At 51.7% G+C, this 21,408-nt stretch overlaps 1 protein-coding gene across 1 annotated transcript; it reads right to left on the reverse strand.

Annotated features, from left to right (window-relative positions):
• Positions 1–16,710: 16,710 nt before the first annotated feature.
• Positions 16,711–20,227, reverse strand: LOC123097116 (isovalerate--CoA ligase AAE2-like). The gene is made up of 2 exons (XM_044518873.1): positions 18,793–20,227; positions 16,711–16,724 (listed from the first exon to the last, which is right to left on the reverse strand). The coding sequence occupies exons 1-2, from the start codon at positions 20,210–20,212 to the stop codon at positions 16,711–16,713; spliced, it is 1,434 nt and encodes a 477-aa protein (XP_044374808.1). The 5' UTR covers positions 20,213–20,227.
• Between the last annotated feature and the right edge of the window lie 1,181 nt (positions 20,228–21,408).

Raw genomic sequence — 21,408 nt, forward strand, 5'->3', positions numbered from 1 at the left:
GAAGTAAAGCAAAGGTTGAAAAGTGCAAGCTATTATCGCATGCAATGGTATATTATTTAATTGGCAATATACGTATAAGGAATAGGGAATGTTAATATGTTATACCTTGTCACTCGACATTGACATGATGTCGATTGACATGCGGTGGGAGGAAATCGGCGACCGTGTGTCCGTGCGTGGCCAAACATGCATATGCGCGTGTACTACAAGGGCTTGGAGATCAGTACCAAGAGCATAGCTGCGGAGTTCATCGGCGGCCCGCGACTCCACTAAATCACGATCGGAGCTAGCCGATCAGTGGGATACCCAAATTTGGACCATCGCTCGCAAACTCAAGATTCTAGGGGGGGTTCTTTTGACTCGATTGTAGAGAATCGCAGTCTGGGGAATCAAAACTTTTAACTAACATGTTTCTACGCTAGGAATCGCCTAGAACCACCGCCTGGTTGCAGCAAAAATAGGTTAAAGCAAATAATCGTTGCACCGTCGCCACCGGTCACACTTCATTGTGACTGGTTGTAGCAAATCTGGGCACCAGTTGTAGGTTTAATGCTGCCGGTTGCAGTAAAAATAGCAACACCGTTGCCGCCGGTTGTAGCTTTCCTGCTGCCGGTTGCAGTAAATCACATCACTTTTGCCATGCCGGCCACAGTTTCAATGTCTCTGGTTGTAGAAAAATGCGACGCTGGTGGTAGCTTTCCTCATTGTCGTTGCAGCAAAACATGGCACCGTCGTCGCCGGCCAAGCTCACCGTCACCTAGTTCTAACAAAACAGGGCACCGGTGGTAGCTTCCCCGGTGCAGGTTATAGTAAAAACGCAGCACCATTGTCACCGCCAAGAACACCGTCGCCCATTCAGAAAACTGGCGCAGGTGGTACCATGGCACCACTCTATATATATAGCACAGCTGGTGGATGTGCCGCGGCCATGCGGCGGAGGAGCTGGTAGTGTGCCATGACCGTGACCAGAGGAGGCCGGGAGGAAAGTCGAAAGCAAGGAAACGGCGGCCCGGGGAGCGGGGGGGACGGAGTAGCAGGGGAACGACATGATTTGTGGGGAACGGCGGCAAGAAGCGAGGCAGCGGGAAACGGTGGGGGAGCTCGCGGCGTTGAGGTAGAACAAGGGAAGGTGGAAGATGGGCACGTGGAGGTTTTTTTTTTTAGTGGTGGGCACGAGGAGGTGGGAGGATAAGGTTGACGGGGCGGTTACATGGGCCCATGAGAGGGAAGGACGTGGCCCTCTGGGCTTGCACTGGGCGTGTGACGAGGTGTGCGACCGGCCGAAGCTTTGGCTAGCCGGCAGGTGCAAAACGTTTCCCTACTTTCAAAGTGGTTTTTGGTGATGACATGGGCTGGTTTTGGACGAAACTTGACATGGTGGCAAATTGTGACTAAAACTTGGCATGGTGGCAAATGGTGAGTGAAACTTGACATGGTGGCAAATGTTGACTGTTGACTCATTGCCATGTCAGCATCCTAGTCAGGGCATATGGCAGCTAGAGCTACACATAAAGGATCGGTCCTTCACTTGAGGACCGTTCATGATTCAAACTCGCTCTCTTTCCATGCCTTTGATTCACAAACTCGAGCCAAATTCATTCACTGTTGATTGTTGGAACAGGACCTCTGTGATCGGTTGATCATTAGTCATTTTGTCCGTAAGTATGCTGGGGTGTCTTGATCGAAACCGAACTTCAACTCCACACAGCTCAGATTCTATGCCACGAGGCCATACAAACAGTTGAAAGTCCATCATCCTCTCTCCTCCCGTTCTCTCCAATCGCTACTTCCTCAAACTTAAAGTGCCACATGCCTACTTCACCACTGAAATCGCTCTGATCGGTTCAAGGAACTAAAAGTACCAGGTTTAATAGTTGAAGGATTTAATGAGAGTTGAGATACCATTTCTATACTTTTGGCACGATTGAGGCATGAAATAAATACTTTTTCAGTTTCCTAAAACATCAACTACCTGGATTGTTTCGAGCGTTAGTCATTTTTTCCACTCCGAGTGAGGCCGAGCGTGGGGATGGTGTGAGAAGCACCGGCGATAGCCATCGGAAACGAGTCGGAGGGGCGGCTTAGAGGGATGGCTGGGACGATGGAGGAGGTTGTGGGGAGGGTGGGGTGCAGCAGGGAAGCAACCTTCAGACGTAGGGGGGCAAGGCAGACGTTACTTTTTTCTCTATAACAGGATTCTTAGTTTCTCGTTGCGCTTCCTCGGGACATTTTTCATTAAGTAATTTATATGAGTCATTGATCTTCCTTTCATGGGCCCTATATATTCTTCATACCTTCCTAAAATATAGAACTCTAAAAATGATTTAAGCACAATAACTACGGTTTTGAACTGCGCTTTGCCCGTACTAGGTCTTGAAACTTAGACGGTTATGGCTGGGTTGGAGCGGCGGCTGCAGGAGGAAGAAGAAAGGAAGGAGGAAGATAATAGTGCGCGATCTGTTTTCAATCGTTGGATGAAGTTTCAGTGGTCCTGAATGAAAGTGACCGATGCATGATATTTTGCGTGACGTATAAGCGCTCCGATAATTTTTCCCTTTTTTCATGGGAAAAGATTCACATCACCCGGCTAATTACAAACGCACCGTCCGCCGTCTTGGATGTGCGCCAGGCGTCCCATGTGGGGTGAGGACATTACCGCTTATCCTTTTAACTTTATCTCCATAGCTAATGAGCAAGAGTCACTCGTTTCCTTTTTCCATTCGTCTTCTACATCTAGCTTGCAAGCTGCTACACATGTGACGAGAAGCACCCATGGCCGGTGGCCAGTGCAACAGCCTACTAGTACGCACCAGTGCTAGTGCGTAGATGCTGGAAGCCGGCCACCCGCGTGCTGCGTGCTGGCCGCACCCGGACTACACTGCTCGCATCCGCGAGGCACGCCGTCGCTGAAGCCGCGTCTTCCGTCGCTCGTCGTTTCATGTCGCCGCCGTCCTAGAGGAGAAACGGCATCCATGGTTGCCGCCTCCTCGAGCCGAGGCGCAACAACATATCCCGCAACAAGATTTTTGTTATAAATTTTTTTCGCAACATGATCTTTGTTGCAAAAAAATCTATAAAAATTTCCGCAACATGATCTATGTTGAAAAAAATTCGCAACATAACCTTTATTGCCGCCGCCGAACCCCGTCCCTCTCCCCATCCCTCCCCTCGCCGCCGCCAGGGCGTGCCGGCGGGCGAAGCCCGCCCGGCATGGGCGGCGGCGGGGCGTTCTCTCCTTCTCGCGAGGCGGGCTCGCCGTGGGGCGATCTACCCTGGCCGGAACGCGGCATTGTGCGGGACGCGGCGACGCTGGGCTGCCACGGTGGCTGGCGTGGAGGGCTGCACGAGGCGGGCTGCGTGCTGGCGGCGCTCGTCGGCGGGATCTGGCGCTCGTCGTGGGCGATCGTCGGCGGGCAAACCCCGCTGGCGGCCGGCGGCGGCGGGATCTGGCGCTCGCGCTGGTCGGGCGCGCCCCTCGTGGGGAGCCTCGGATCCATGGCGGCGGCCCTGGCTGGTGGCACGCGGCGTAGCTTCGGCGGGCGGCGCCGGCGTGGACAGGTGGGCCACTTCCCTGGCCATGTGGATGGCGAGGAGGTGGTGGGCTTCGGCTGCGGCGACGGTTCTTCGCTGGATGTTGGTGGCCATGGTGCAGTTCGTCTTCGACCCCGATCTACTCCTATCTGTATCGGTTCCGACCCTTGGTGGCTTCGGCCGCCGTTCATGGGTGCTGGCCTTGCAGATCCGGTGGATGGAAGGGTTCCGGGGGAATCTCTTGGCCGGCGTGGCGGCCACTCCGATGGCACTGCCTTTGGGTGTTGCTTCCCTTGTTGGAGGCTTCGGAGAGGACCTCCTTCCTTCTACCCCTCCCAGGAGCTCAGGTGAAAACCTCAGACCCCCCCTGTTCCAAGCAACGACGACACCACGGTGGCGTGCTCCTTCCTGAAGGCGTTGCTCGGGGGCTGCTCAAGCGGCGGTGGAAGTGGTGGCGGTTCGGCGTCGACACATGCATTCTGGTCAGCTTCATCCTGGAGGCTGCGGCGACGTAGGCGACGCTCGTCTGGTGGAGCTACTGCCGATGGTCGGCATCGTCGGCAGTCTGCGCCATCAGGCTTGGGGTGCTCAGGGGGAAACCTCAGATCTGGGTCTTCCGGATCGGATGATGATGGCGTTTTATCGCTTTCCCTTCTGGGGGCATTGTTTTGGAGCAAGTGCTGGCTGGAGGGATGGTGGAGCGGTGCTTCATCTCACACATTGATGGCGGCGGAGATCGATGGCATGGCGCTGTGGAGACTCGACGTCCGATGCGCGGAGATGGACTCGCGCAGGAGGAGGTTGCTATCTGGCGTCATGGTGACGTCGATGGCAGAGTGGCCAGACAAGGTAGAAGCCTCAATATAATCTGAAGACCTGTGGAAGATGGCGGCGACGACACATGAGTGCGTCTGACCGGATTGTGCCCTAGACCCGGTATGTGGCTCGGCTGGGGCTTCCGAATGAGTTTCGGCTTCCGGCTTTTGATGTTAGGCTTAGGTGAGTGGTTTGGGTAGTGGCCCAGCTAGCACCCCTTCATCATATTGGATAGGAGTAGCGGCATATGTTGCCAAGATGGTGGATTCAGGCACATTGTTGTAATACTTTGTACGGTCCTCGAGAATAATTAATAAAGTGGCCGTATGCATCTTCCAGATGCAGAGGCCGGGGGTCATCCTCCTTTTCTAAAAAAAACCTTTATTGCACAAAAAACTTACAAGGTTTCTGCAACATGACCTTTGTTGCGAAGGAGAGGACACTCGGCAAGTTTTTTTCCCCTAGGCTCCTGCGACTAGGGTTTTTCTCCTCGGCGGCGATCCAATCGCCCCGAGTCCTTACTCCAGCCATCCACGTACCCGCTGGCATCCGTCGAGCGGGTTCCGGTGTCTGCGCTACGATGGCCTCCCCTGAGGACGCCATCTCGTCCACGAGCGGCGGCGCCTCGGCAGCCGCTAACCCTAATCTGGAAGATTTCTTCGACCAGCTAGATCTCAATGAGGAAGAGTTCAATGATGTGGAAATTGATGAGGATGATCCGTTGATCAAGGAAAGTATTCGGTGGCTTTCCCTCGCAAGGGTGCATACCGAGAAGAGCTTCTCTCCATCTGCCTTCTACAAGGACATGAGGGCCGCATGGAACCCTGCGCAACTGGTGAGATTCAGACCGGTTGGTCCTAATAGATTTGTGGTTCAAGCATCCTGTTTGGGTGATTGGGAATGCATCATGGCGCAAGGGCCATGGATCTTCCGTAACATGGCAGTACTACTATGTCCGTATGATGGGTTCAGTAGGGCTGAGGAAGTCGTGTTCGATCATATGCCAATCTGGCTACAGATTCACAAGCTGCCCGACCCCTTTTGCAAAGAAAACATTGTAGAGAAATTGTTGAAGGGTGCAGGGGAAATCATGGAGATGCGTTTGAACGGGAACACTCGTGGGGATTACATAAGGGTGAGGGTAAATCATGATATCCAAAAGCCCCTTACGAAGTTTGTGAGCATAGTCCGAGCCAAGGAGCGCCAGGTATATTTGGTGCGCTACGAGAAATTGGCTCGTTTTTGCAAGGCGTGCGGTCTGATCGGTCATGATTATAAGGAGTGTAGTCTGGGAACTCATGATGCAAAGAAGCTCAAGTACGGGGAATGGCTGTATGCTGATGGCCCGAACAGCTACAGGTCTGATCTGAACAATAGCAATCCGGCTGCTCCCCGTCGTCAGGGGAGGCCGAGTAGCCCGATAGGTACCCCAAGATCATCTAAGCAAGACCAAGACCCGGAGAGTAGAGATACAGCCACAAGTCCTTTAAAGGGCCATGTGGCTAGGATGGAGGTGGACCGTGATGCTAGGAAGAGGCTCAATATGGAGGATGAAACAATTGAGATAAACAGGAAATCCAGTGCTCTGAAGCCGCTCCTTGCCATTACCAATGGTAGTGGGACAGATATGGGAACAGCGGGCTCGCCGACGAGTAGCACGTCAAGTTCCAAGCGTGCAAAACTCGTCAAGGATAACGACACCAATGATACATCGGCGGCCTCCCTAGAGGAGGACCGCCGGACGCAATGAATGCCCTATCATGGAACTGTCGGGGGGGACCGCCGGACAGTTCGGGAGGTGTTGGCCCTCTCAAAAGCCAATAACCCCAAGCTAGTCTTCCTTTGCGAGACTAGACAAGTATCCTCGAGGATTGAGAAGTTATGTTGGAGGCTTGGCCTCAAAGGTTTCCATGGTGTTGATAGTGATGGAAGGAGTGGAGGCTTAGCCCTATTCTGGGATGAGTCGTTGGCTGTAACAATTTTGGATTCATGCAATAGATATATTGATCTGAGGATCGTAGAGGGGGGGCACCGGTTTGACTTGGAGGTGTACCTTTGTCTATGGTGAACCGAGAGTGGAGAACAGATATCGTATGTGGGATCATCTATGCAGGCTTCGGGCTATATCTACGGAACCGTGGATGGTTTGTGGTGACTACAATGAAGCCCTATGGCAGCATGAGCACTTGTCCCGATCCATGCGTTCTGAATCACAAATGGCGTCGTTCAGGGATTGTCTGCAGGTGTGTGAACTGGAGGATCTCGGTTTCTGCGGCATTCCTTTTACATACAATAATGGCCAAGCTCTAGACCGAAACGTCCAAGTTCGTTTGGACCGGGCATGTGTGGACGAAGCTTGGCATGACTTGTTCCCGGCGGCGAGGGTACTCCACCTCGCAACGTCGTGCTCTGACCACAGCCCCCTCTTGGTCCAGATGGAAGGGGTACAGGAGAAGCGCCGTAGGGCGACACTGATGCGCTATGAAATCATGTGGGAACGGGATCCCACACTGCCGGACATGGTTGCTAGGAGTTGGAATGAGCACCGTCCGATCGGCAACCTCGATTCGGTGGCAAACTCGTTGAAGGAGATGATGAAGGATTTGAAACAGTGGAGTAAAACACACTTTGGTAATGTCATAAAAGATATCAAGTCGCTTCGTTCTCAGCTGGCTGAACTACAACTGTCTGGGGCTGACAGTGCTCGGTCAAAAATGAACCAGCTAGACGAACTACTCTATAGGGAGGAGATGCTGTGGCTACAGTGTTCCCGTATAGCCTGGCTGAAGGAGGGTGAGCGCAACACAAAATATTTACACCGTCGAGCAGTTTGGAGAGCTTGTCGGAACCTGATTCAGCGGCTACAGAAAACTGATGATACTTGGTGCAGCGTCCCAACAGACATGGAGCGGATGACGAACTCCTATTTCAAGGAGATTTTTACAAAAGAGTCCTTGAGTGTATCGCTCCCAAGGTTACGGATGAGATGAACGAGTCACTTTGTAAACCGTATACAGAAACAGAAATTTCGGATGCCCTCTTTCAAATCGGCCCGTTAAAGGCCCCGGGGTGTGATGGTTTCCCGGCAAGATTTTACCAGCGGAACTGGGCGACTTTGAAGGTGGATATTGTGGCGGCGGTGCAGGACTTCTTCATCACTGGCAGTATGCCAGATGGAGTTAATGACACGGCGATCGTACTGATTCCAAAAGTTCCCCATCCAAAGGAATTAAAGGACTTCAGACCGATTAGCCTGTGTAACATGGTGTATAAGGTTGTTTCTAAATGCATGGTCAACAGACTACGACCTCTCCTGGCTGGACTCATTTCGGAAAATCAAAGCGCTTTTATTCCAGGGAGGCTCATATCTGACAACTCCATCATTGCCTTTGAGTGTATTCATCATATCCAGGTAGCAAAAAACAATTCTCCCGCCTTATGTGCCTATAAGCTTGATCTATCCAAGGCCTATGATCGGGTGGATTGGGAGTTTTTGGAGAAGGCTTTAGCTAAATGGGGCTTTTCTCAGATCTGGATTTCTCGTGTGATGGCATGTGTGTCTTCGGTGAAATATTCGGTAAAATTTAATGGCAAGTTATTGGAGGCGTTCACCCCATCCAGGGGGCTCCGCCAAGGTGATCCGCTATCCCCCTTTCTCTTCCTTTTTGTAGCTGATGCTCTTTCTTCTCTCATAAAGAAGGCTACAAGGGAGGATGATCTTCAGGGGGTCAAAATCAGCAGAAGTGCTCCAGAGATTTCTCATCTTCTGTTTGCGGACGACTCTCTCCTGTTCTTCCATGCGACAGAGCAGCAGGCAACTTTGGTAAAAGGTTTGTTGAACACGTATGCATCGGCGACGGGACAACTAATCAATCCGTCGAAGTGTTCTATCCTCTTTTCGAATCATTGCCAGCCTAATGTTATACAGGAGGTAAAGAATGTGTTGGAGATTACTCACGAGGTTTTTGAACCTAAATACTTGGGCTTGCCAGTCCCTGAAGGAAGAATGCACAAAGTTAGATTTGAAACTACTCAAGATCGGTTGCGGAAGAGGCTTGTGGATTGGAGTGAGCAATATATGTCCTCGGGCAATAAAGAGATTCTCATCAAGGCCGTTGCCCAGGCCATTCCTACTTATGTGATGAGCGTGTTCAAGCTTCCAGCATCGGTTTGTGACGAACTTACACGTATGATTCGCCAATACTGGTGGGGTGTTGAGAAGGGAAAAAGGAAGATGGCATGGATGAGTTGGGATAAGTTGAGGCTTCCTAAGTCCATGGGGGGTATGGGCTTCCGCGACATGAGATCGTTTAATCAAGCCCTGTTAGCCAAACAAGCGTGGAGGCTTCTGGATTCCCCCGAGAGTTTGTGCTGAAGATTGTTAAAGGCTAAGTATTATGCACATGGCCAGGTATTGGACACTATTTTCCCAAATAGTGGTTCGGAGGTGTGGAAGGGAATTTTATACGGGCTTGAGCTGGTTAAGAAAGGGACAATTTGGCGTGTGGGAGATGGTGCGTCGGTACGTACCTGGAGGGATCCTTGGATCCCGAGACCTGTCTCGTTCCGACCAATTACTCCTAAAGAGAATTGCAGACTAAACCGAGTGTCGGATTTCTTGGATGATAACGGGGCTTGGCGAGTAGACAGCCTGAATGAGTTTTTCTGGCCTATGGATGTGGTGCATATTCTGAAGATCAGAACTTCTCCCCGGCAGCGCGGTGATTTTCTGTCCTGGTTCCTGGAAAAAAGCGGTCTATTTTCGGTAAAGAGTGCGTACAGACTTGCAACCCAGGCACACAACTCTGTCTTCGCCAACGGTTCATCCAGTACTAATCCGGACGGGGAGTGCTCTTTGTGGAACCTCGTCTGGAAGTCTGATGTACCACAAAAAATGAAGATTACCACTTGGAGGGTTGTTACAGGTACACTAGCTACACAAAAGTGCAAACAGCTTAGGCACTTATCAACGCGATCGACACGTGCTCTTTGTGGTGTTGAGGAAGAGAGCACGTACCATGCGCTGGTTGCATGTACGCATGCAAGAATCCTCTAGGTGAACATGCGTCGTCGGTGGCCATTACCAACTGATGATATGCTCCTTGATTCTGGAAAGGAATGGTTTCTGTCCTTGTTGAGCAAGTGCACTGCTGATGTCAGGGATATGCTAATTATGTTGGCGTGGAGGATTTGGCAGATGCGCAATGATTTGGTGCATGGGATGATAGTACGTCAGTCCTCGCCAATGTTGAATACTTGGACAGTTACTACAAGTCGATCAAACTGGCTGGAAGATACTCAACTGATGAGATCATAAAAGGCAAGATGCCTATCCTAGAGGCTACACCCAACGTGAGTGTTGATCGGCCCCTCACAACTCCATGGCCGGCGCCTGCAGTGGGGATGGTGGCACTTTCGGTGGATGGATCCTTCCAACAAGATGACGGTACTGCGGCAGCTGGTATGGTTCTAAGGAACCCTGATGGTACAATTCTCTTCGCAGCTTATCGTTTTATTTTCCACTGCAACAACTCGCTGGAGACGGAATTACGTGCGTTGATGCAAGGTATGGCGTTAGCTATACAACACTCGGACCTCCCGGTGGTGGTGCAGTCGGACTCCTTGGAGGCTTTGTCCAGTCTTTCCAATAATGCTCTTTGTAAATCAGCTTATGGCCACCTTGTGCTGGAGATCAAGGATTTGTTAGGTACTAGGGAGTTTTTTCCTTTGAAGATTACCCGTTCTCAGAATAGAGTTGCCGATCGTCTGGCCCATTATAGCCGCACGGAGCGAACTACTGCTGTGTGGTTGGGCTCAGTACCACCGTGTATTGAGGATTTGTGGCCTCAAGACTGTAACTCTGTCATTATGCAATAAAACTCCCTTTACCCCCGCAAAAAAAACATGACCTTTGTTGCAAAAGTTTCTGCAACAAGACATATGTTGCAAAAGGTTCTGCAACAATATCTTTGTTGCAATGTCGAGGGTGCCGGTCAGCCACTCGATGACGCCAGACGCCAGATCTAACGGCTCACAAACCGGCTGATCTTTTAAATAGATCAGCGGCAGACGCGTAGCACGCCCTTTTTTCCATTTTGGATTTGTCCAAAAAACATTGTGTGTGCGGGCTTTACAAAGAGTCCAAACATCAAGCGGCCCAGAAAGGTTCATGAACAAATTTCTTAGCCAAGATGCCACAATATTACACGAGGACACAACAAGATGTGAAAAAATACGACAATATTCCATCCACACAAACAAATGCTACAATTTGGGCGTGTTTGGTTACATTGCCGATCCAGCCTGGCCCGGCGAGCCTGGCTCTATTGAGCCGGTTTGAGGGGATGCAGGCCAAAAAAAACCCATATGCAAATAGTTTGGTTGCCTGCATGCCCCTAGTTGCATGAGACAACCACTTTCGACCCGGCGTTTGGTTGCCCGCATTGCATTAGAGCATGTCTAACAGAGCCCTCAAACTGGTCAAACCCTCAAAATAACTGCTAGTTTGACTGTTGAGCAGAAAAAAGGCGCAGATCAGCACCCTCAAATCCCTAAACCCTCAAAAAAAATCCAGGCCGAACCGTCAACTTCGAGTCCAACCTGCACTAGTGAGGGTTTGGGCCAATTTTCCAGGCCGAACCCTCACTCGGTCAACCACGCGCGCGGGAGGGAAATTTCCCAACTTCTCTCCCCGCCGCCCCGCGCCTTCCACGCCGCCGCCGCCCGTGCTCGTCCCCGCCGCCGGCCATGGAGCCCGGCCAGGCCCCGGTGACCCCCTCCGCCGCCCCCGTGCCCGCACCCGCCCCCGGCCCTGCAGCGCCCGTGCCCGCCCCCGCCCCCGCCCCCGCCCCCGCCCCGCGCCTCCCGCCACCGGCCACCTCGACCGACGCCGTCGTGGCGGAGATGGTGGCGGCCACCCATGTCAGCCAAAAATGGAGGCGGGCGGGCACCCACCTCGTGCCGAGCAAGCCTCCCGTGCCCGCCCCCGCGGCGAAGCCGGCAAAACCGGCGGGGGAGGCGGCGAAACCGGCGAAGCCCGGCAAGCCGGCAACCTCCACCGCGGCTGCTACCAAGCGCAAGGAGAAGCAGCTCGCAAGCCGCAAGAGGGGGGCAGAACAAGCGGTACCGCCACCGCCACCAACGTGTTCGATGAAATGTCCGCACCAACCGTGTCATATAGGGCATTGCTCGACGACGCGGAGGTGAACATCACGTCTCCTCCACTTGCTTCCTTCGACTTCCATGTTGAGGAGCCGACGGTTGAGGAGGGGGAGGCCGGTGAGGAGGAGGAGGCGGGTGAGGAGGACGAATAAGATGAAGATGTCACCGAGATCGGAGAGGAAATGTTTGAAGCGGGAGGTGGTGCTCGAAGGCCAATTCGCACGGTGAACTACACGGAGGTTGAGGATGTCCTCTTGGTCAAGGCTTGGTCGCAAGTGGGCTTGCATGCGGTCACCGGCACCGATCAAACCGGGAAACGTTATTGGCAACGCATTGAGGACAAGTATTGCAAGCTGAAACCCAAGACTGCCACATTGAGAGCTCGTTCTTACCGATCGCTTCAAGGCCAGTGGGAGTTGATGAAACCCGCTTGTGCTCGTTGGAGTGCGGCTATGGATCAAGTGAGGGATCAACCCCCAAGTGGCTGTGTTGAGAGTGATTATGTGAGTACAAATATCATGCTTTATTTGTAGGGGAATGTAGCAGAAATTCAAAATTTTCTACGCATCACCAAGATCAATCTATGGAGTTTACTAGCAACGAGAGGGAAGGAGTGCATCTACATACCCTTGTAGATCGCGAGCGGAAGCGTTCAAGAGAACGAGGTTGATGGAGTCGTACTCGTCGTGATCCAAATCACCGATGATCCTAGCGCCGAATGGACGGCACCTCCGCGTTCAACACACGTACGGAGCAGCGACGTCTCCTCCTTCTTGATCCAGCAAGGGGGGAGGAGAGGTTGATGGAGATCCAGCAGCACGACGGCGTGGTGGTGGAAGTAGCGGGATTCCAACAGGGCTTCGCCAAGCGCTGCGGGAGGAGGGAGATGTGTCACGGGAGGGAGAGGGAGGCGCCAGGGCTTAGGTATTGCTGCCCTCCCTCCCCCCCACTATATATAGGGCCAAGGGAGAGAGGGGCGCAGCCTTGGCCCTTCCTCCAAGGAAGGGTGCGGCCAGGGAGGAGTCCATCCTCCCCAAGGCACCTCGGAGGTGCCTTCCCCCTTTAGGACTCTCCCTTTCCCTTATCTCTTGGCGCATGGGCCTCTTGGGGCTGGTGCCCTTGGCCCATATAGGCCAAGGCGCACACCCCTACAGCCCATGTGGCCCCCCGGGGCTGGTGGACCCCCTTGGTGGACCCCCGGACCCCTTTCGGCACTCCCGGTACAATACCGATAATGCGCGAAACTTTTCCGGCGACCAAAATAAGACTTCCCATATATAAATCTTTACCTCCGGACCATTCCGGAACTCCTCGTGACGTCCGGGATCTCATCCAGGACTCCGAACAACTTTCGGGTTACCGCATACTAATATCTCTATAACCCTAGCGTCACCGAACCTTAAGTGTGTAGACCCTACGGGTTCGGGAACCATGCAGACATGACCGAGACGTTCTCCGGCCAATAACCAACAGCGGGATCTGGATACCCATGTTGGCTCCCACATGTTCCACGATGATCTCATCGGATGAACCACGATGTCGGGGATTCAATCAATCCCGTATACAATTCCCTTTGTCAATCGGTATGTTACTTGCCCGAGATTCGATCGTCGGTATCCCGATACCTTGTTCAATCTCGTTACCGGCAAGTCTCTTTACTCGTTCCGTAACACATCATCCCATGATCAACTCCTTGGTCACATTGTGCACATTATGATGATGTCCTACCGAGTGGGCCCAGAGATACCTCTCCGTTTACACGGAGTGACAAATCCCAGTCTCGATTCGTGACAACCCAACAGACACTTTCGGAAATACCTGTAGTGCACCTTTATAGCCACCCAGTTACGTTGTGACGTTTGGTACACCCAAAGCATTCCTACGGTATCCGGGAGTTGCACAATCTCATGGTCTAAGGAAATGATACTTGACATTAGAAAAGCTCTTAGCAAACGAACTACACGATCTTGTGCTAGGCTTAGGATTGGGTCTCGTCCATCACATCATTCTCCTAATGATGTGATCCCGTTATCAACGACATCCAATGTCCATGGTCAGGAAACCGTAACCATCCATTGATCAACGAGCTAGTCAACTAGAGGCTTACTAGGGACATGGTGTTGTCTATGTATCCACACATGTATCTGAGTTTCCTATCAATACAATTCTAGCATGGATAATAAACGATTATCGTGAACAAGGAAATATAATAATAACCAATTTATTATTGCCTCTAGGGCTTATTTCCAACATTATTTACTTGTTGGTTCATGCTTTATTTACTTGTTGGTTATGCTTGGTTGTGATTTTCATATGCTTCCAATGATGATATTGTTGGGGAACGTAGTAATTTCAAAAAAAATTCCTACGCACACGCAAGATCATGGTGATGCATAGCAACGAGAGGGGAGAGTGTTGTCCACGTACCCTCGTAGACCGAAAGCGGAAGCGTTAGCACAACGCGGTTGATGTAGTCGTACGTCTTCACGATCCGACCGATCAAGTACCGAACGCACGGCACCTCCGAGTTCAGCACACGTTCAGCCCGATGACGTCCCTCGAACTCCGATCCAGCCGAGTGTTGAGGGAGAGTTTCGTCAGCACGACGGCGTGGTGACGATGATGATGTTCTACCGACGCAGGGCTTCGCCTAAGCACCGCTACATTATTATCGAGGTGGACTATGGTGGAGGGGGGCACCGCACACGGCTAAAAGATCAAACGATCAATTGTTGTGTCTAGGGTGCCCCCCTGCCCCCGTATATAAAGGAGCAAAGGGGGAAGGCGTGGCCGGCCAGGAGGAGGCACGCCAGGAGGAGTCCTACTCCCACCTCCCTTCCTTGTTGGACTAGGAGAGGAGAGGGAAGGAGAGAGGGGGAAAGGAAAGGGGGGGGGGCGCCGCCCCCCTCCTTGTCCAATTCGGACTTGGGGGGGAGGGGCGCGCGGCTGCCCCTTGGCCGCCTCTCCTCTTCCACCAATTGGGCCCATGAGGCCCAATAGCCTCCGGGGGGGTTCCGGTAACCCCCCCGGTACTCCGGTATATATCTGATAACCCCCGGAACCATTCCGGTGTCCGAATATAGTCATCCAATATATCAATCTTCATGTCTCGACCATTTCGAGACTCCTCGTCATGTCCGTGATCACATCCGGGACTCCGAACAACCTTCGGTACATCAAAACATATAAACTCATAATATAACTGTCATCGAAACGTTAAGCGTGCGGACCCTATGAGTTCGAGAACTATGTAGACATGACCGAGACACGTCTCCGGTCAATAACCAATAGCGGAACCTGGATGCTCATATTGGCTCCCACATATTCTACAAAGATCTTTATCGGTCAGACCGCATAACAACATACGTTGTTCCCTTTGTCATCGGTATGTTACTTGCCCGAGATTCGATCGTCGATATCTCAATACCTAGTTCAATCTCGTTACTGGCAAGTCTCTTTACTCGTTCCGTAATACATCATCCCACAACTAACTCATTAGTTGCAATGCTTGCAAGGCTTAAGTGATGTGCATTACCGAGAGGGCCCAGAGATACCTCTCCGACAATCGGAGTGACAAATCCTAATCTCGAAATACGCCAACCCAACAAGTACCTTTGGAGACACCTGTAGAGCACCTTTATAATCACCCAGTTACGTTGTGACGTTTGGTAGCACACAAAGTGTTCCGCCGGTAAACGGGAGTTGCATAATCTCATAGTCATAGGAACATGTATAAGTCATGAAGAAAGCAACAATAACATACTAAACGATCGAGTGCTAAGCTAACGGAATGGGTCAAGTCAATCACATCATTCTCCTAATGATGTGATCCCGTTAATCAAATGACAACTCATGTCTATGGCTAGGAAACATAACCATCTTTGATCAACGAGCTAGTCAAGTAGAGGCATACTAGTGACACTTTGTTTGTCTATGTATTCACACAAGTATTATGTTTCCAATTAATACAATTCTAGCATGAATAATAAACATTTATCATGATATAAGGAAATAAATAATAACTTTATTATTGCCTCTAGGGCATATTTCCTTCAGATATGTCTTAGGAGAAATATGCCGACTTGAGGTACAAGGACATGGCCGGTTCCAAGGGCAAATCCTTCCCATTCATGCATTGTTGGGCATTGCTCCAACATCTTGACAAATGGAAATTGAGGGATCAAGAGAGTGCACCGAAAAAATCGGATATGCTCAAAATGGATGATAGTGATGATGAAGGAAGAAACCATGACAAGCCCGGGGGAAACAAGAAGGCAAAATAGAGGATGAAGATGGAAGCGGAGGCATCAAGCTTGAAGGAAAAGCTTGATCAAATGATCAAGTCAAAGGAGGCATTGGCGGCGAAGGCATTGGAGGCAAAGCTTATTATCACCGAGAGAAAGAAAGAGGTGAAACTTGCACAACTGGAAGCAAGGCGAGAAGATGCCAAGCGCAAGGCCGACATGGAGGAGAGGATGATCAAGCTCAAGGAAGCAAAAGCATGGAAGGAGCTCATGGCCGAGGAGAAGGAGCACATGATGATGTCTAGAAAGGACATGGATGAAGAGCAATTGGCGTGGTGGAAGGAGTACAAGGAGAACATCGCCGAGAGGAAGAGGCTACTGCATGGTGCTGGTGGTGGTGCGTTGTCTACTCTCCGAGGTGAGTCTCCGATGAGTGGTGGAGGCGATGGAAGTGTGGACAACTTCACCGGTGCTTGAAGTTGTTCGTATGTTTTATGTTTTGCAAATGATGTCTCCGATGACTATGTGATGATGATCATTTGCACGTTGTATATTTTGCTATGATGTCCATGGGATTTAATATGTCATGATGATGATTTGCAAGTTTGTTTCATGTTTGTGATGATGATCATTTGCAAATTTGAAGTGATTTATGTTGTTGTCCAGTTTTGAGGGTTTGAAGGCCGGGGCACAGATCAATGCCCTCAAACCAACCCTCAAAACAGAATATTCAAACCAACCCTCAAAACAGAATATTCTATTTTGAGGGTTGGTTTGAGGGCACTGATCTGCGCCAGGGATTTTCGGCCTTCAAAACGACATTTTCTCAGCCCTCAAACTGATTTTGAAGGTTGAGTTTTTTAGGGCTCTGTTAGACATGCTCTTAGGCGCACATATGACATGGTGTTTGGTTGCAACCTGCATAAGGTGTTGTCACCACTTCTAAGTAGTGGTGAGCTTACCACACAGAATCTGAACATGTGGCACCATCTACTTAAACAAATGACAGTTCATCCTAACTACTATCAAATGACAGTTCAAATTATTAAGAGCCATTGGCTAAATAGGGGATAGTTCATCGGTGCTACCAGATCTTCATCTTCCTCTCTTCTTCTGCTTTTGCTTCTGCTTCTGCTGCTGCTTCTGCTATTGCTGCTGCTGCTTCTTGTTCTTCTTCCATCTTCTTCAAATCCTGCACTGACCTTTGTTAAGCCACATCGCCTCTGCCCACTCCAACCTTTTGTTCTTCCAAGCATCATTGTCAAATGCCTCCACACCATGGCCGGAGCTAACAACATCGTCAGGCTCCACATCTTCCTCCTCAGGCACGTGTTCATCAAAGCCCCACTAGAGGATCCAGTTATGCAGAATGCAACAAGCAAGAACTAGCTTAACCTGAGTGGAGTATGGGTGGAATGGCTTCTGATCCAGGATCTTAAACCTATTCTTCAGAGCTCCAAATGCCCTCTCAACGGTTACTCTAAGGCTGGAGTGTCTGAGATTAAACAGCTCCTGTGCAGTCCTAGGATAGTTCCTACCAGAGAACTCGTTGAGATGGTACCTTGTTTTCCTGAAGGGTGGAAGAATACCCGGCCGACATGCATAGCCAGCATCTCCAAGGTAGAACTTGCCGTCGGGGATGTTGATCCCATCAGGTCGACTCATGCTGTCAGTGAGAATGTTAGCATCATGCGTTGACCCCTCCCAGCCAGCCATCACATATGTGAACTTTAGATCAAAGTCAACAGCAGCAAGCACATTCTGGCTTGTGTAGTGCTTCCTCCCCCTGTATGCTGCAGACTGTGACCTAGGAACTCTGGCAGTGACATGAGTACCATCTATTGCCCCAATGCAATCCTGAAAATGGCATCACAAGCCTGTGTTAGTGCTCAACTTGAACAATACAAGCATATCAAGCCATGAAAAGTGTATATTGTCAATGCTCACCTTGAAGTGTGGATACCATCTTGGGCTTCCGCGAATCTTGGGTGGAGTCTGACCAGATGGTCTCCTGGTCATCTCTCCTCTAAGCTCCCCAATAGCATAAAGCACTTGCTTGAAGTACCTAGAGATGGTCTTCATTGATCTCCTGAACGTGTCGTGAATGACCCTGAACCTCTGGTTATGGCCAACAACATGGAGGAACATGGCCACTTGCTCTTCGACACTGGTGTTGATGCTATCTTGTAGCAGCCCCCTGCTCCTGAAGGTCTCGACAAGCCTGGCAAATGGTGCTCTTTTCATTCTAAGCATCCACAGAGCCTCACTGTCATTGCAGTTGTAGATGTAGTTCAGATTTTGGATCCTTCCCCTGTTCCCGGGGAAACAATGGACCATAGCGGATCAAAGGTCTCCCAGCACGACGAACAGCTCTCTGGTGCATGAACATGACCCATGCCTGAATCACACTAATCAGTGCTGCTGCCTGGATTATCAGCCTCATCCGTTCATCCGTGCGTCCATACCCTAGTCGACATCGACGGTTCGTTCAGTGGAAAATCGATCCTACACCTAGCTTAACGGCCTAACCACTGAGCTAACAAAGGGGGGATGGGGTGCTGCTTAGCGGCATCGGAGACGAGGACAGCGTAGGGGGAGCCATGGCACAGACTAGGTTGACTAGATGGTGGCCAACAACAAGGGGAGCACCAGATCCGCCGCAAACGCCGCCGCCTCTTCCGCCGCCGCCTATAGCGCAGATCTGAAATCGCAGCCGCCGCCGGTGGTGAGGCAGTAGGAAAGAAAGGGGGGCAGTGGCTATGGGTGAGCGAGTGAAAGGGGGGTGAGGCTAATTTGGCGCCGGGACGGCGCGCCAGATTTCATCTCCCGCCATCCCCCCTCGCCCTCGCCTCGCTCCCGCCCGTGCGACCTCGCGCCGCACTCAGCCTGGCTCGCGAGAAACTGCCGATCCGAGCGTTTCCAGCGAGCCAGGCTCTGGGCTGTTTTGAGAAGCGTGCGATGCAGGCCCAACAGAAAAACCAGGCAACCAAACAGGCCTCTCCCTTTCCGCGCGGGACTGGTTGGGCTCGATGCGGGCAACCAAACACGCCCTTTGCTGTTTTCGGCCTGTTTTCTCCGGCCTTCTCTCGAAGAACAAACTTCTGCGTCTTCCCGGTGGAAGCTTTGGGCAAATCCTCAAATACCACTATCTTGGGCACCATGTAGTGTGGCAGCTTCTCCCGACAGAAGCCTATGATCTCTGTTTCTGTGGAACTTGTGCCATCCTTCAGCTTGACGAAGGCACATGGTGTCTCCCCCCAATGGTCGTCGGGCCTCGCCACAACCGCCGCCTCGAGCACCGCCGGGTGGCCAAAGATTATGGACTCCACCTCAATCGAGCTGATGTTCTCGCCGCCCGATATGATGATGTCCTTGGCCCTATCTTTGACTTGGATGTACCCGTCTGGGTGCCGGATGGCAAGGTCCCCTGTGCGCAACCACCCTCCCGCCATGGACTCTTTGGTCGCATCAACATCCTTGTAGTACCCACTCATGACTGTGTTGCCACGGAACATCACCTCGCCCACTGTCTTACCGTCGTGCGGCACACTCTCCATGGTGGTTGGGTCCTTGACATCGGCATCCTCCATCGCTATGTGATGGAACCCCTGTCGCGCCTTGAGCCGCGCGCGCTCCTCCACCGGCAGCGCATCCCACTCCGGCGTCAAAGTGCACACAGTGGCTGCACCGTGCGTCTCCGTGAGGCCGTATATATGATATACCACGAAACCAAGCTCCTCCATTCCAGCCAGGACGCGGGGCGGTGGCGGCGCGCCGCCCGTCATGACACGCACCACCGTCTCGGTCGACGGTGGCCTTCGATCTACGGCGGGCGCATTAACGGTCATGTTGAGAACCGTAGGTGCACCGCCCATGTGTGTCCCTCCATGTCGTGCGATGCTGTCGAAGATGACCCTCGTCGTGAAGTGGCGGAGACAGATGTTGGTGCCACCCTGCATGGCGACAACCCACGTCAGGCTCCAGCCGTTGGGCACAGTCCACAGGTACGTCGGCATCGGAGTGATGTCGTAACCGAGGACCGTGGCGATGGTGTTCAGGTACACGCCCCGGTGGTTGTAGAGCACACCCTTGGGCCGCGACGTCGTGCCAGACGTGTAGTTGAGCGTGATGGGGTCCAACTCATTCGCCGGCCAGCGGATGTCGAAATGCCAAGGGGTACTCTTGATGAGAGCCTCATACTCATTTTCGCAGACGTCAGGGTCGATGGAGTCGGTGTCGTCAGAGATGGTTACGAGGACTGGAATGCTGGCGGCGCCGGACCTAGGGTCGGCGAGACGATGCAGCGCGTCTCTCCCGATTCCGAGAAGGCTCGACTCAACGAGGAACACCTTGGCATCGGAGTGCTTCAGCAGGGTGGACACCATGGCCGCGTCGTGCCGCGTGTTAAGCGTGCAGAGGACGGCGCTGGCCATGGGCACGGCGAAGTGTAGCTCGTACATCGCCGCCACGTTCGGGCTGAGAACAGCCTGCACATGGATGACACGATTAGCACGCGGCACTCGTGATTCGTCCGCTGTTCATAATCGATAGGGCCCATGGACTACACGATGGACGGGCCAGCATTGAGCCGACAAGGATATCAAAGGCCACGATTTGCACGACTTTTTTTTAATAAAATAAAAAGTAGAGCAGTCTCTGATTTGCACGAATAGTGTGTCCTTGCATGATTTCGCTACGATGTGATCGATGCCGCTGTTCCTCACCAGTGCAAACAGTAGCGCCAGTTCCGCTCTATCATGCAAACAGGCAATTCGTACTAGAAATAATTAAGCCTTCTCAGGTCAAGATGGCAATGGGGCCCCGAAACCCGTGTCCCCGTGGGTTTTTACCCTATTAGGGGACGGGGATGGGCATCTTTTCATCCCCGCGGGGCTGTTGTTGGGCACGTTATACAACCCGACACGTTTCATGGGTTTACACCCGTTTCGGTAGTCCCCGAACCCGAAACCCGGCAATACCTGCGAAATTACATTATTTTTTTACCACCGTAGTCATCTTACCCCCAAAATCTTAGAGGCCTTGATGTGTTCACAAGATTGGATAAGAAACAAATATAAAGGTAGACGGGGCTCAGGTACTCCCTCCCTACCAGGCTGGAGAAGAAGGACAGAGACACGACGCCAGTGGGAGGAGAAGCGAACGGGCGCCATGGCGTGGATGATAAAGTAGACGCGCGCGCTCGGGCAAAATTTGGGCTTGGATTATAATAACCCCAGCTGCAAGTAGAATAATAGTGGCGGGTCATCTGCATTGATCCGATGCCGCTGATGGTGCGGTGGTGGCGGAGTAATCCACGGAGTGTTAGAATAGGATACGTAGAGGTAGTAGAGATATGTTTAAACTGTTTCTATCTCTTCTTCTGTTCTGTTCTTCTCCTCCAAGTTGTATCTCTCTCGATGTAATCTGAAAGCATCTTAGCGATATTCCAAAACCTTGTAAGCCACGGCAACTCTTCTATATATACACATGCGGCCCGAGCAAAGGGTTCAACGCTTTCTATTAAATCTTACATGGTCATGAGAGCCCTTCCTCTCGTACGTCTAGCTTTCCTGCGAGATCGATCTAGTTGATCGAGAGAGAAACCTAAACCTATCCAGAGAGAGTCATCGAGAGAAAATTATGTCAGGCACCAACT

The sequence above is a fragment of the Triticum aestivum genome, chromosome 4D (genome assembly GCF_018294505.1).
Source record: "Triticum aestivum cultivar Chinese Spring chromosome 4D, IWGSC CS RefSeq v2.1, whole genome shotgun sequence".
NCBI classification, from domain to species: domain Eukaryota; kingdom Viridiplantae; phylum Streptophyta; class Magnoliopsida; order Poales; family Poaceae; genus Triticum; species Triticum aestivum.

Bases quoted from the DNA above. Each gene is read 5' to 3' on its own strand.
- LOC123097116 (XM_044518873.1), bottom strand. From the start codon at position 20,212: ATGTACGAGCTACACTTCGCCGTGCCCATGGCCAGCGCCGTCCTCTGC.